We start from the raw sequence: 14,060 nt of genomic DNA on the forward strand, positions 1-14,060 counted from the left end.
TTGTGTATAATTTTGTGTTTCCAGTTATTTTTAGGAATCCTTGGTGGATTTACCGGGAATCCTTGTACATAGTTGGAGCGTAACCCAGGATGGACTAGAGACTGTTAAGGACTCGGGGTAGGACAGACCCCTACCTGGTTACGTCTCCCTGTTTTGGTGAAATGGACACCTTGCTTCCCCTCAAAGACTGCACCCGGTTGCGGACACGCCGTGACCATTGTTATGTGTCTCTTTATTATAATGTGTTGGTTGTACTCTGTTATGTTTACAAAAATGTGTTTAGTCCCGGAGTACTAAATTTTACTAGGGGGGAATGTGGCACCCCAGGGGTCTGGTTTCCACAGTAATGTAATGTTATGTCTGAGAGCAGGTGGGAGGTCCTTTGGTCAGGGATCCTGTGCATGCCACACCTCCTGCCCAGTCTTGGGAGGGGAAGGACTTCCCCTATATAAACCCGGGGCTGAAGCAGGGTTAGTCAGTCAAGGAGAGTAGAGACAGAGAAGCAGCATAGGAAGAAACAGCAGAAGCTCAGTGGGAGCAATATTACTACGAGTCAGGGGCTGGCAGCTGCAGAGCTCGCCCTGACTGAGAAGATTTCTTACCGGACCCGGAGTCCGAGGCTGTGGGGACTAACTCCTACCCAGCAGCAGAATCCGTCAGGCAGGGGATTTCAGGTCCTCTGGCCAAGAAGCCCGAAGGCACGGTCACACGCGTGGGACCAGCACCGCCATCGTGGAGCGGAAGCCATTAGAAGGCCCCGAGTCACCGGCCATACGGGTGAGCACCACACGGTACACTCAGGGACGTGGGCTACTTATACCCGCTTCTAGCAAGGTAGCCAGAAGAGTACAGTCAGTTTGGGAGGCCTACAACTCCGCCTGGCCAGGGGAGATCCCATCTGCTCAAGGACTGACCAGGCCCCAATCACTAGCCAGTACTCCGGGAGGGTCTATCGTTGTCACCAGTAAAGACCCTGAACTACACCGTACCGTCTCCGAGTGGTTCCTGCTACCCCCATCATCCACATCTGCTGCCCTGAGGCCATACCCCTCCCGTTGGGGGTTATACCATCTACGCTGCACCATCCATCCACCGGCCTCAGCGGACTGTCCTGCAGCGGCAGCTCCATAGCTGCATTCAACGGGTGGCGTAGTCGTACAACATCTACCGCTGATACATCGCCGCTCAGTTTGACTCCCTGGGCACGGACCGGGTCACCGCCACGAGACTACAACCCTCAAGAGATCCGGCTCCGGGTAAGCTCCCGCGTGCGCAACGCAGCGCGACACAGGCCCAGGGGCGCGTCAATTCCACCCACTTATACAGAAAGCCTGTGAGTCCTGATTATTCCGCCCACTCATACAGAAAGCCTGTGAGTCCTGCTTATTCCGCCCACTCATACAGGAAACCTGTGAGTCCTGCTTATTCCGCCCACTCATACAGAAAGTCTATGAGTCCTGCTTATGCCGCCCACCCCTACAGAAAGCCTGTGAGTCCTGCTTATTCCGCCCACTCATACAGAAAGCCTGTGAGTCCTGCTTATTCCGCCCACTCATACAGAAAGTCTGTGAGTCCTGCTTATGCCGCCCACCCCTACAGAAAGCCTGTGAGTCCTGCTTATTCCGCCCACTCATACAGAAGGCCTGTGAGTCCTGCTTATTCCGCCCACTCATACAGAAAGTCTGTGAGTCCTGATTATGCCGCCCACCCCTACAGAAAGCCTGTGAGTCCTGCTTATTCCGCCCACTCATACAGAAAGCCTGTGAGTCCTGCTTATTCCGCCCACTCATACAGAAAGCCTGTGAGTCCTGCTTATTCCGCCCACTCATACAGAAAGCATGTGAGCTCTGCTTATTCCACCCACTCATACAGAAAGCATGTGAGTCCTGCTTATTCCAACCACTCATACAGAAACTCTGTGAGTCTTGCTTATTCCACCCACTCATACAGAAAGCATGTGAGTCCCGCTTATTCCAAGCACTCATACAGAAAGCCTGTGAGTCCTGCTTATTCCACCCACTCATACAGAAAGCCTGTGAGTCCTGCTTATTCCAAAAACGCATACAGAAAGCATGTGAGTCCTGCTTATTTCAACCACTCATACAGAAAGTATGTGAGTTCTGCTTATTCCATCAAATTATACAGAAAGCATGTGAGTCCTGCTTATTCCAACCACTCATACAGAAAGCATGTGAGTCCTGCTTATTCCAACCACTCATCCAGAAAGCATGTGAGTCCTGCTTATTCCACCCACTCATACAGAAAGCATGTGAGTCCTGCTTATTCCAACCACTCATACAGAAAGCATGTGAGTTCTGCTTATTCCACCCACTCATACAGAAAGTCTGTGAGTCTTGCTTATTCCACCCACTCATACAGAAAGCCTGTGAGTCCTGCTTATTCCACCCACTCATACAGAAAGTCTGTGAGTCCTGCTTATTCCAACCACTCATACAGAAAGCATGTGAGTTCTGCTTATTCCACCCACTCATACAGAAAGTCTGTGAGTCCTGCTTATTTCACCCACTCAAACAGAAATCCTGTGGAAGCAGGACTCACATACCTTATTTATGAACGGTTGATGTATGCAGAACTCTCTGGCTTTATGGGAAGAGGAAGCAGGACTCACAGGGTTTATCTATTAGTGGGTGGGGAAGCAGGACTCACAGGCTTTATCTATTAGTGTACGAGGAAAGCTGGACTCACAGGCTTTATCTATGAGTGGGTGGGAAAGCAGGACGCACAGGCTTTACCTATTAGTGTACGAGGAAAGCTGAACTCACAGGCTTTATCCAATAGTGGACGAGGGAGGCTGGACTCACAGGCTTTACCTAATAGTGGACAAGGGAAACTGGACTCACAGGCTTTTCCTAATAGTGGACAAGGGAAGCTGGACTCACTGGCTTTTCCTAATAGTGGGCGAGGGAGGCTGGACTCACAGGCTTTACCTATTAGTGGGCAAGAGAGGCTGGACTCTGAGCCTTTACCTAATAGTGGACAAGGGAAACTGGACTCACAGGCTTTACCTAATAGTTGACAAGGGAAACTGGACTCACAGGCTTTATCTAATAGTGGACGAGGGAAGATTAATTCACTGGCTTTACCTAATAGTGGGCAAGGGAGGCAGGACTCATAGGCTGTACCTAATAGTGGACGAGGGAAGGTGGACTCACTGACTTTACCAAATAGTGGGCAAGGGAGGCTGGACTCATAGGCTTTACATAATAGTGGACGAGGGAAGCTGGACTCACTGGCTTTACCTAATAGTGGGCGAGGGAGGCTGGACTCACAGGCTTTACCTAATAGTGGGCGAGGGAGACTGGACTCACAGGCTTTACCTAATAGTGGACAAGGGAAGCTGGACTCACTGACTTTACCTAATAGTGGGCGAGGGAAGCTGGACTCACAAGCTTTACCCAACAGTGGACAAGGGAGGCTGGACTCACAGGCTTTACCTAATAGTGGACAAGGGAAGCTGGACTCACTGACTTTACCTAATAGTGGGCGAGGGAGGCTGGACTCACAAGCTTTACCTAATAGTGGACAAGGGAGGCTGGACTCACATGCTTTTACAACTTTTTAAATTAAAATATTGAATCAAATCATAACACACTATCTATCCCTGAGCTCACCATCTCCTCATTTGTCTTATGTTGCCCTCAGATAAGACAACTAACAGATCCACTTTAAGAGTGACATGATCACTAGGACAAAATTCCCCTTTAAGTGATAATGCCTCTTTATTTAGATATTAAAAAAGTAAAATGTTCTATTTTTTACAGAATAAAATTCTTTCCTTCTTCGTATATCTCTGAATAATTTTACATTGATAAATATAAATCCGTAGAAAAATATAAAGAAGCTCTTATGTCTCCATAGTTAAAAATGATAATTCTGTTCTTTCCTTCTTTATAAAATTTATAATACACTTCCCTTCATAGAAGAGTTATATCAGATTCGGTGGCTCACCAGCGGTAGTGGAGGAGTATACTGATAGCGGAGTATAGACCCACAGCTCCACCAGTTAGCCCCTCACTGTCCCTAGGATTTGTACTAAAACTTATTAAAAAAATGGCATTGTAAGTCGGCTAGGAGGGATGTCCAAACCACTGTTCAACCAGATTTCGTGAATGATTTGTTCTCTGCGTTCTATGCGTTCTGCGAGGTCTGCAGCGTCTTCTGTGCAATGGACGGGACGAGACGTTTTGCATAACTCGCGTAACTCTTGAGAAAAGTGAGACTTTGTTGAAGCTTCGTCCTCTCCTTCCTCTTCCTCACTGCTTCCCCCATCCGTCTCTTCATACTGTGTTCTTTGCACAATTTGTCCATTCACTTTCCGGAATTTTCGCCAGTCCGTCCTACAAGATATGTGGATCACTAATGCAAAAAGTGTGATGATCAACCCGATGCAAAGGCTGCATACAAAGAATAAGGCTGCTCTTTCTTGGTGACCTACAGACACAAGGAGAGAAGGATATGAGGTATATGTTAAGTTATGGCGCGTGTTGGGACGGCATGTTCCATCATGAGTGCATATGATCACAGAAAAGTCTCATTGTAATGACTAGGATGCTGCCACATGCTCGCGGGGCATTTGATATGGCTTCTGAAATACACTACTTCACCTTGGTATTTAGATGCAAGACCTCGACAACAAACTTTTTCTTGAATTTCTTTTTTCCTTTATTAAAAAAGCATCCAAGGCACTGAAAATGTGACAGAAGTCACATAAAAACAGCGCACAAGGCGAGGATTCATTATGGTCCCTTCCGTGAGGAGAAGGACCCCAATAAACCAACCTTGTTCCTCTGAGCCAGAATGCCACAGCGAGGATTAGGGATCTTCTGTGCTTTTGCTTAGCTGAAGCCTGGGGACAGCCATGGTCATCTACCCAGCGTCCATCCAGGCTTTTGCCCAAGTGGAACAAGAGGAACTGTGCAGCGAAGGTTTCTCAGCCTAAAGCCGACCAGACCTTTGTTTTAAAAATTGCCGTTCCTGCTCAGAAAGAATAACGGAAGGTGCGCGCTAAGGTGCCCAAGACTCAACTTGGGTCCCACAACCAGTAAGTCAAATCAGGGCGGCTACTCCGCACATTGCATCATGAGCCATTAAACTTACTCTTCTAATAGCTTTGATCATGGGGTCATTCAGAGTCATTTCGCTGGCTGGCTAAATGAGCCCCCCAACCTAGACCCCAACCTTTCCACTTTGTGTGCATATGTATCTGTCCATTAGAGATGGACCCAGACCTAACCATCTGTTCGAACATATACTTGACCTGATCTTACCCAAAACGCATTGCTGCCCCAGAAGACCAAATGCCAAGCTTCAACTTTGGCTGTTGTAAAGAGTTGCTTGTCCCCCTCGAATGATTTAAAAGAGTTTTCGTGATTTTACAAAGCTTGACTAAGAGTAGAGAATCTTTTGAATCCCAACCCGTCTAGTAGTGCTCAAATGCTGTACATCATTCACGTGTCCGTGCTTCAGCCAATCACAGATCTTAAAGGTGACGTTTGCATATATAGCACGTGATCAGTGATTGTTTCCAAAGTCACCTTCAGAGGGACTTGGGATCTCTGGAGCCAGAATTCTCTGGGTACAAGCAATGTCTTTTGTCTTCAAAGAGGAATGGCTCATGATGCAACAGTCATGGCGAATAACCAATTGCCAAATCTCTGTGTAGTACTAGCTATAAGAAATATTCTATATAGACTATACTGGAATGGTTAGACTCACACCCTGATGTATCAACAACCCTCAATACAAAGTCCTGGATACACATTAGTCCCACATATGACTATGGTAGACTGTGCCAAGACTTTCTCTTTTGGATATATGCATACGAACTCCTACTTGCAGGAAAATGGTAACATTCTCCATTTTTTTTTTGTATTGCTTTTATGCTTTTTATCCATACTTGCCAACTCTCCTGGACTGTCCAGGAGGATTTTAGAAAAAGGGAAAACCTCCCTGACTCCCATTGGGCCAAGCATTCATGTATCTTCTATAGGGAGAGTGGAGTAAGCCTCTACCAGGTGCATCTGCCTGGAGAACAGAAGGATCGGACGTATACATGCAAACCACCAAATCCTTATCTCCCCCAATGTCATCTATGGTAGAGTTGGGAGACAACTATGCAGATTAGATGGTCGATCTATCTTGCCAATATTGGCGTATTTGGATGACTTTTAAACAAGAGGTGAAAGATTCACCGGAGGCTCAGATAGGTCCTTCAATTGCATTGTGATTCACTACAGGACTTTACGCAGCTTGTCGATCCCCTTTTTTGCAAGAACACTTCTCCTTTCTGGCTTATAGAGGGGGTCCTAAGAGGATGCCTCTTTGCTCTAAATGGGCAAATGGAAAGTGGGTGTTGTAGTGAGACAACCCATCTGAACCTACTAGCACCAATAGTCACTTCTCTTGAAACCCCCTCACCTGCTACATAGGAATACGCTGCAAGAAGGTCACTGAAGAAGAGTCCGTCTCTGCTGGGAAGCCGAGATTCTGAGAGGTCGGGCTTGCTATCTATATTAAAAGATAATGTTAGAAAATCACATGAAATGCATTTAATTTTAAAAGCATAAGCCTCCTCCAGAGCCAAAATAGATGGATAGAATGTTTTATACCCAAATTATACATAATCCGTAAAATGAGGCGCGACAGCGTGAAGACAATGGAATGAAAAGCACATTCTGATCATCCTTCAGTACAAGTAGGATGTAAATAGGGGAGAGGCGGTAAGCGCTAGTGACAGGCAACGCAAGCTAAGCATGCAATATGTACACATCACATCGAGCCAGTATAGGGTTAGTACATCGCATGGCCCACATACAGTCCTAGTTCTTATTCACATTCATAATTCATGTCTGCATATGGGTAGTAAATGTGCAGTTAGTTCACAGAATTATATTATTATTTTCATATGTAAAGGACACAACATTATTTTTCCTAGAGAAGTTTAAGAAACTTAAAATATTTCCAGCCATGTAATGATTACGGGGAAACTTGGCATCAATCATTTAAAGGGAATCTGTCAAGTAAAAAATGACTGTTCAAACCAAGCACCAGGCAATCGGGACTCCAAACAGTTCAGTGCACCTTCCCACTCACATGTTTTCCATTTACCTCTATCAATTAAGGAAGAGAGGGGTGGTCCTACATAAATGGAAAACAAGTCAATCGGAAGGTGCACTGAACTGCTCAGCCACGGTGGGGGTGCACCGAGGTATTGTGCTTGGCTTGAACAGTCATTTTGTGCTGAAAGACTCCCTTTTAATTCACTGTAGCACAATCACAGGAGGAAGAAAGCACTACACAGTGCCCATTGAAATCCCCAAGAGAAAGAAACACTCTTTGCAGTTGCCCTTAACCCATTACTGACATATGACGTACTGATACTGATACACTACGTCATATGCTGGCTGCCTGACTTTGATGCGGGCTTGGTGTGCGAGCCCGCATCTTGCCCGGCAAATGATGGCTGATTTCATCAGCTATCATGTGCCTCTAGCAGCCCTAGGTGGAGCCGAGCTCCGCCCGCTGCTTTTAGCTTGTTTAACATGCGCCAGCAGGGGAGCATGTCATTCCACCCGCCCATCGGCCTGCCTGTGATGTGATGAGTTGTCTTGACAGCTGGGGGTCTACTGAAGACCCCCACATCTGTCATTACGATCCTCCTGTGAAAGTCAGCTTTTAGCTAGTGTTCATAGGAGAGCGTAATTTTCTCTATACACAGCAGGGCTGATTCACTGCTATGTGTAGCACAGACGACCGCAGCTTCAAGTCCCCAAAGGGGACTATTGAATACAGTAAAATTAAAGATAAATGTTTTAAAAAATATGAAAAAAATAAAAAAAGCACAAGTATAAATCACCCCCCTAAAAATAAAACAATTAAAAAAAATAAAAAATACACATATTTGGTATTGCTGCGTTTGTAAAAGTCAAATCTATTAAACTTGAACTGACAGAGCTTATTTTATATGAAAGGGGGCATTACCAGTGTGAGACTTATAACAGTCTGCTCTACTGATCTACATGTCTCACACTGGTTATGTCTCCTTCCAGTTAAAATAAGCTCTAGAAGCAGATTCTCAAGGAGATCTCTGTCCGGCCCATAGATCTTAACAGCTCATTTACATATTAAGAAAAATGTCTGAAATAAGACAACGGATCGCAGATACCAAGGTATCATTTTATTCATTTTTTTATGACTTACATGCCCATATAGATGGCTAAAGAGGTTGATCCTACTGACAGATTCCCTTTAAGATTATTTTTTATTTTAGCTTTTTTTCTAGATATTTTATTTTTAGCTCTTCAAGAAAAGGAGAAATTACAGCACATATAAATACAGTGGAAAAATTGACAAATCTTGTATCACGCCATGCACAATATCTGGCTCTGCATGCAGCATGCAAACTACTGCTACATCCGAGCAAAATTATAATACACAACACAAATCATAAGGTTTACATCCACAGAAAGCGAGTTTGTAAATACTTTGCTCTTTGGGTTTTGTACAAATTTACATTTTTTTGTGTTTTTTTTTTATTGATATATAGATTGCTGCTTTCAAGATGATGATAGATACCCTTGGAAATAGACCGTAGTTTATCTGTTGGAGCTGTCAGACATAGTAGCTCAGTCTAGTTCTGAGAAAATCCTTGAAGTTCTCAGCAAATTTCTCAATCAACAATGGAGGTGAAAATATGTAACCTAACCTGGTAACGACTATGCAACATACAGGTAAGTCCATCACAACAGGAGGACACCTTTACCTGTGTATGGGACTTACATTGATGCCCAAGTTACAGGGGAAAACTACAAAATTAAAAAAATAATAAGAAAATTAAAGTTTTATTATCCCTCACAGGTTTTTACGATCTTCTGAGTTGAATACAGCTATGGCCACCAAAATAAAACTGGGAACCCATTTTGACACTTCATTTGGTACTTTTTCACCCTAAAGTAAAGGCTGGTTGCAAACTCACCTGACAGCAATATTTGGGAAGAGAGTCAGTCATGTAAATGGGGAACCCATCCATCAGTGGCATAGGGAGAATGAACCACCCATCATTGGTGCCGAACCATTCCTGAGTGGCAAAGGGGGAACCCCCATAATTGGGGCTTTTATGGGTGTCTGGAAACCCAGCAGGGCTTCTGGTGGTGTCCAGATAACATGCCACGGCGTGGAGAGACCAAACCACCTGTCAGTGGTTAAACTCACCTGACAGCAATATTTGGAAAGAGAGTCAGTCATGGAAATGGGGAACACAGCCAGTAGTGGCATGGGGAGAATGAACCACGCATCACTGATGCCAAACCATCCCTAAATGGCGTGGGGGAACCACCATTTATTGGGGCTCTTATAGGTGTCTGAAACCCAAGTGGTGATCCTGGTGGTGTCCAGATAACAGGAGGTGGTGTGGAGACACTAAACAACTTATTAGTGACGTAGAACCACCCAACAGTGGTGCCAAACTATCAGAGGGTGGTGTGCGTGAATCATTAGATAGCGGTGATCTTTTTTAGTGTCCGGATATCTGGGGGCGGCATGGGCAGTTGTGATCCTGGGGGATCCCCAAATAACTGTCAGGGGCGATGGGAGATCCACATAAATGGTTCTCCTGGTGGAGTCCGAATAATGGTATAAAATAGGACTCTCCATTTTGAGTTAAATATCCGAATATAAATAATGGAAAAGTATAAATCTGAATTTTATTTTATATTTATATATATATTTATATATATATTTTTTTTTATTTCACTTTTATAAAAAGTAAATAAAAAAATATTATATATTTATATTTTTTTCTGCAATTAAAAGAATTATAGTAAGTAAAAGAATATTATATATATATTTTTTTTTTTCATTAAAAATTGAAAAGACCATACATGAAGCCACATTATAGTGATTATAACAATATGGGGTCAGCCAAAAACATGGAAATGCAGCAGTGGGAAATCTGAGCACCGTTCCTGACCATAGATAAGTGAAATAAACACGTAGCAAACCTGAGCTGCTGCTGTAAATGATCTGAGGATACTGAATAGATTTTTTTTTAATCTGAAAAACCCCTTTAAAATATATAAGATTTTTCCAATGCTAGCTCGGCTTCTTTCAAGCCTAACAGGGGCCAGCGTCTATCCCCGGTGAACCCAGATAAGTGCTGGAGCCCACAGAGCCTTGGGGGTTCACTCTGCCCAGGTTTCCATTGACAACATCTTCTGTATATGTGAGCCTGCTCCACAGCGCGGGTGCTGGCTGTGTTATACAGCCTGCAACCAGGTCCAACTGCTATGATCTAAGGTAGCCCCATTTAGCTAGCTCAGATTGCAGGAGTTCAACACTTAAGGGTCTGTGCACACGTTGCAGTTTTGTCACATTTTTTTCTGCGCATGTCTTCAGCGTTTTTGCTGTATGAGTGTGGAAAAATCTGCAACAAAAACACATGCAAAAAACGAGCCTTTTTTACGCAGAGTTTTTGCTGCAAATACTTAAAGTGTGCACTTACTTCTAAATGCCACTATCATTCGTGACACTAGAATTTAAGAGGTTAGAAATTAGAGAAGTTGTCTCTTCCAAAGCCCACTGCCCCCTCCCCACCACATGATTGTTGGGTGCCGATGGCATTGTCATGGCAGCCATGGGGGGCCTACTTAAGGCCATTTTTTGCAGACCTATGAAGCCCAACTTGTGGCTTGGATTCATAGAAGATAGATAGTGTTACAGTGTATTCTACAAGCGATCAAGTGCTCACAAGTTCAAGTCCTCTGGGGGGGACTAATAAATAAAAAAAACATTTATTTTTTTTAACAAAAAAATATAAATGTTCATATCACCCCTCTTTTCCCTGAATGGAAATATTTAAAAAACCTTGACATTTTTGGTATTGATGCATGCATAACTGTATGAACCAGCAAAATATATTTATCCCATGCTGAACACCAAAACTGAAAAAACTATCAAAATGGCAAAATCATTATTTTTGTCACTTCGCCTCCCCAACAAAATGAAATAAAAGAGATCAAAAAGTCATACGCACCCTAAAATGGTAATAATATAAAAACTACAGCTTTTACTGCAAAACAAGACGCCCTAATACTACACTATTGACCGAAAAACAGAAAAGTTATAGCTCTTGGATGATGAGGAGAAAAATGGAAAGTGATGAGGGGCCTACTGGGACTCTGGTCACCCAAGGTCAGCATATACTTGGAGCCGGTTCCACCATGCATGACCAAAGGGTGTGGGTTTTCTTGACAAGCTACATCTGCTGGCCATATCGTAAGCATGCCACTGACTGATATCTGTCACTTGCTATTCAGTAAACTCCTAAGTGCCCTCTTCTTGTGGCCACCATCTTGATCATGAAAAACATCCGTCTGTTAAAGCTTATTAGATCTGGTTCCATCCCTACTTTGACTTCATTTTATTGGTCTAGGTTCAAGAGAGTGTCGAGTCTGACTATTGTTGGGACTCATCTACATGAGGTCGCCTTGTCTTGAAAGCATACATGTGTGACATGGTACTGCAGCTCAGCCCCACTTATCTCCTTTTGCTGGTCTGCAGAACAAGGCACAGACACAGGACCTTTTCGAAAACGTCTTGGAAAACCCCATTAAAGGACTTCATTTCCCATAAAAAAATTGTAGTGCAGGGACGACCAATAGTTCATGTAGAAAACGTCCTGGGGAACAGATTAGGTGATATTGACCGTTACAGAATGCAGAATTTGTAGAATTCAGCGTAGAAAAGAGACGGTGCAATTGGGCAGCTCTTATATGGGAATATTATTACATAATCCAATCTATGGTCAAGAACACAAAATATAAGAGAAGCGGAGATAATCTGAGATAATTACCATATTTACCATCGTTCAGCTTCGTAGGGGGCATTACATAAGAAACCTTGGGGTCAACTTCTTTCAGTATGATTTTTGGAACTATAAATGAAAAAGAAACAAGGTCTATTGTCTATCACGAGTTCTCACCATTTGCAGGAGATGTAACATGTTTCCATTGTATTTAATAAGTAATATAGCGCAACATCAACTCATGCTCAGACTGGTCCATAGGAGGACCAGAAATCCTCTAAAGGATGTTGGTGACCCACCAGTAGAAGAGGGGTTTTCACTTTTTTTGGGAGATTACTGCACAAATAACCTACTAATCCTTATTCCTAATGTGCACTGCAATACCAGCATAGTATACAGCTCAAGAGAAGGGGACATGCACCTGTCCTTACCACAAGAATAATTTACAGTAAGATATTTCACGACTCCAGGTAGACAAGGACTTCCGAAATGTTTATCGTGGACGACCATTCTGCATCTCTGTTTCCCATAACATCTCTGTGCTAGCACATCTAGGGCAGAGTATGATATACAGTCTGGAAAACAGAAGTGTTTGTTAGTAGGTCCAGTTTTGCAAGAGATGTGAAGATGTGAGACCTGAAATGGTTTTCTCACTTCAATGAGATGAGGATCACAGAGGTGGTATTATGGCATATCCAAATCATATGACTAGGACATGCCATAATCCCACCTCTGCAACCCTCATCAGTTAGGAAACCTGCCTCGTAACCACTTTTCATCAATTATTCATAGAGCTCAGTTCTTCTTATACACTGGGGCTAATTTTCCATGACCGTTTAGAGGGAGTGCTGCACTGTGTATCAGCAAATGGTGATTGGTGAGGGTTAGAGTTGAGAAAACATATTTTCACTACCCTGGTCCCTTTTCCAGTATGGTCCTCTGTAGCAGCTGTACCAGGGCAGTGTTTACTTCCGCAACAGACATTCTGGGTGCCATTGGTGTCTACTAGGCCTTGCAATGTCATGACATTGCAGCGTGATACACATCACAACGTCAAAGAAAGCCTAGCTGAAGTGCCAGCCTCAGAAGTAAAGACAGCCCTGGTCCGATTGCCACAGATGACTGAACTGGAAGGGCAGCGCAAATCTTTGCTCAATTTTAGTGGGTGTTGAACCACTGTGGCTTCATTTTCCACTAGTTATCAGGTAGTTATTTTGGGTAGAGCATAGCATCAAATGGAGTGGATGCCTTCTCATCACACAAGTCTAGTGGATTAGTGCGGAGATGGAGAGCTGAGCTGTGCAGCTCTCTCTTCCCCTATCACATGTGTAGCTCTCTCCTCCCCTCTCACAGCAAATAAGCATCACATACTGACTCAGGCTGCACCTGCAACCCCTTCCTACCCCTACGACACCTACTGTCTTACTAATGACGAACTTTCTAGTGACTGAAAAACTTTGTGAACATTACATGCAGCCCACAGGTAGGAAATGGGTACTACAAGCTGCTGGGAAGTGAGATTAATATCACTTTCTCATAAAAAGTTGTAGATCATTTTCTTGAAATGAGAACCCATGTTTTCCTATTCCTGTACAGCTCCTTTAAGTTTATACTCTGATACGCCCGATTAATTTTAGCCACATGTTCCTAAATCATATCCATATATGCTCACCATATGGGGTCCCTCGGTCCAAGTCAGTGATACAAGGATTCTTTTCATCAGCAGATCTGCCGTAGATGGCGGAGTAGATGTTGAGTAACTTGGGCTCTTTGCAGTGAAGCTTCAGCTCGTGGTTTTCACAAACAGAAGTCGATCTGTACTCAGCTAAAAACAGAAGCATAAACTAAATAAACAGTCTATACAAGTGTGAACATTGTGCAACCACCGTGCGGCACGGCAGATGGAAGGTTTATAATGGTTCTTTCCAAACATACAAGCCATCTGCACAAACTTGATGAAAGAATCTCTAATGTTGACACCAGTAGGCACCCAACAACCCGTTAACCTCCTTCCCATCCAGTAGACACAAATCCTTTAGATATTCTGTACACTTATATACATTTAAAGGGTTTGTCCAAAATCTGCACTGTTTCCTGATAAGGCTACATTAGAAGCCATAAAAAAATGTTTGTGTCAATGTAGGCAAATCAACAAGTACACACAGACACACACCATTGAAAATTTTGTTTTACAGGGATGTAGATTTTTTTTTGATAGATGAAATATAAGAGCGGAAAA

General features: G+C 43.6%; 1 protein-coding gene across 3 annotated transcripts in view; it reads right to left on the reverse strand.

The window, feature by feature from the left end:
* Positions 1–793: 793 nt before the first annotated feature.
* Positions 794–14,060, reverse strand: part of EVA1C (eva-1 homolog C) — a 96,018-nt gene continuing 82,751 nt past the window's right edge. The window contains exons 4-8 of one of the 3 annotated variants that reach the window (XM_073668311.1): positions 13,494–13,646; positions 12,253–12,396; positions 11,870–11,950; positions 6,439–6,528; positions 794–4,452 (exon numbers count right to left, since the gene is read on the reverse strand). In XM_073668311.1, the coding sequence (XP_073524412.1) occupies positions 4,064–4,452; positions 6,439–6,528; positions 11,870–11,950; positions 12,253–12,396; positions 13,494–13,646 (857 nt within the window). In that variant the 3' untranslated portion in view covers positions 794–4,063. The remainder of the gene's footprint in view (positions 4,453–6,438; positions 6,529–11,869; positions 11,951–12,252; positions 12,397–13,493; positions 13,647–14,060) is intronic. The other 2 variants (XM_073668310.1, XM_073668309.1) reach the window with 2 other exon arrangements.

The sequence above is a fragment of the Phyllobates terribilis genome, unplaced genomic scaffold, assembly GCF_046119375.1.
Source record: "Phyllobates terribilis strain yellow unplaced genomic scaffold, ASM4611937v1 Scaffold_2__4_contigs__length_985480577, whole genome shotgun sequence".
NCBI classification, from domain to species: Eukaryota; Metazoa; Chordata; class Amphibia; order Anura; family Dendrobatidae; genus Phyllobates; species Phyllobates terribilis.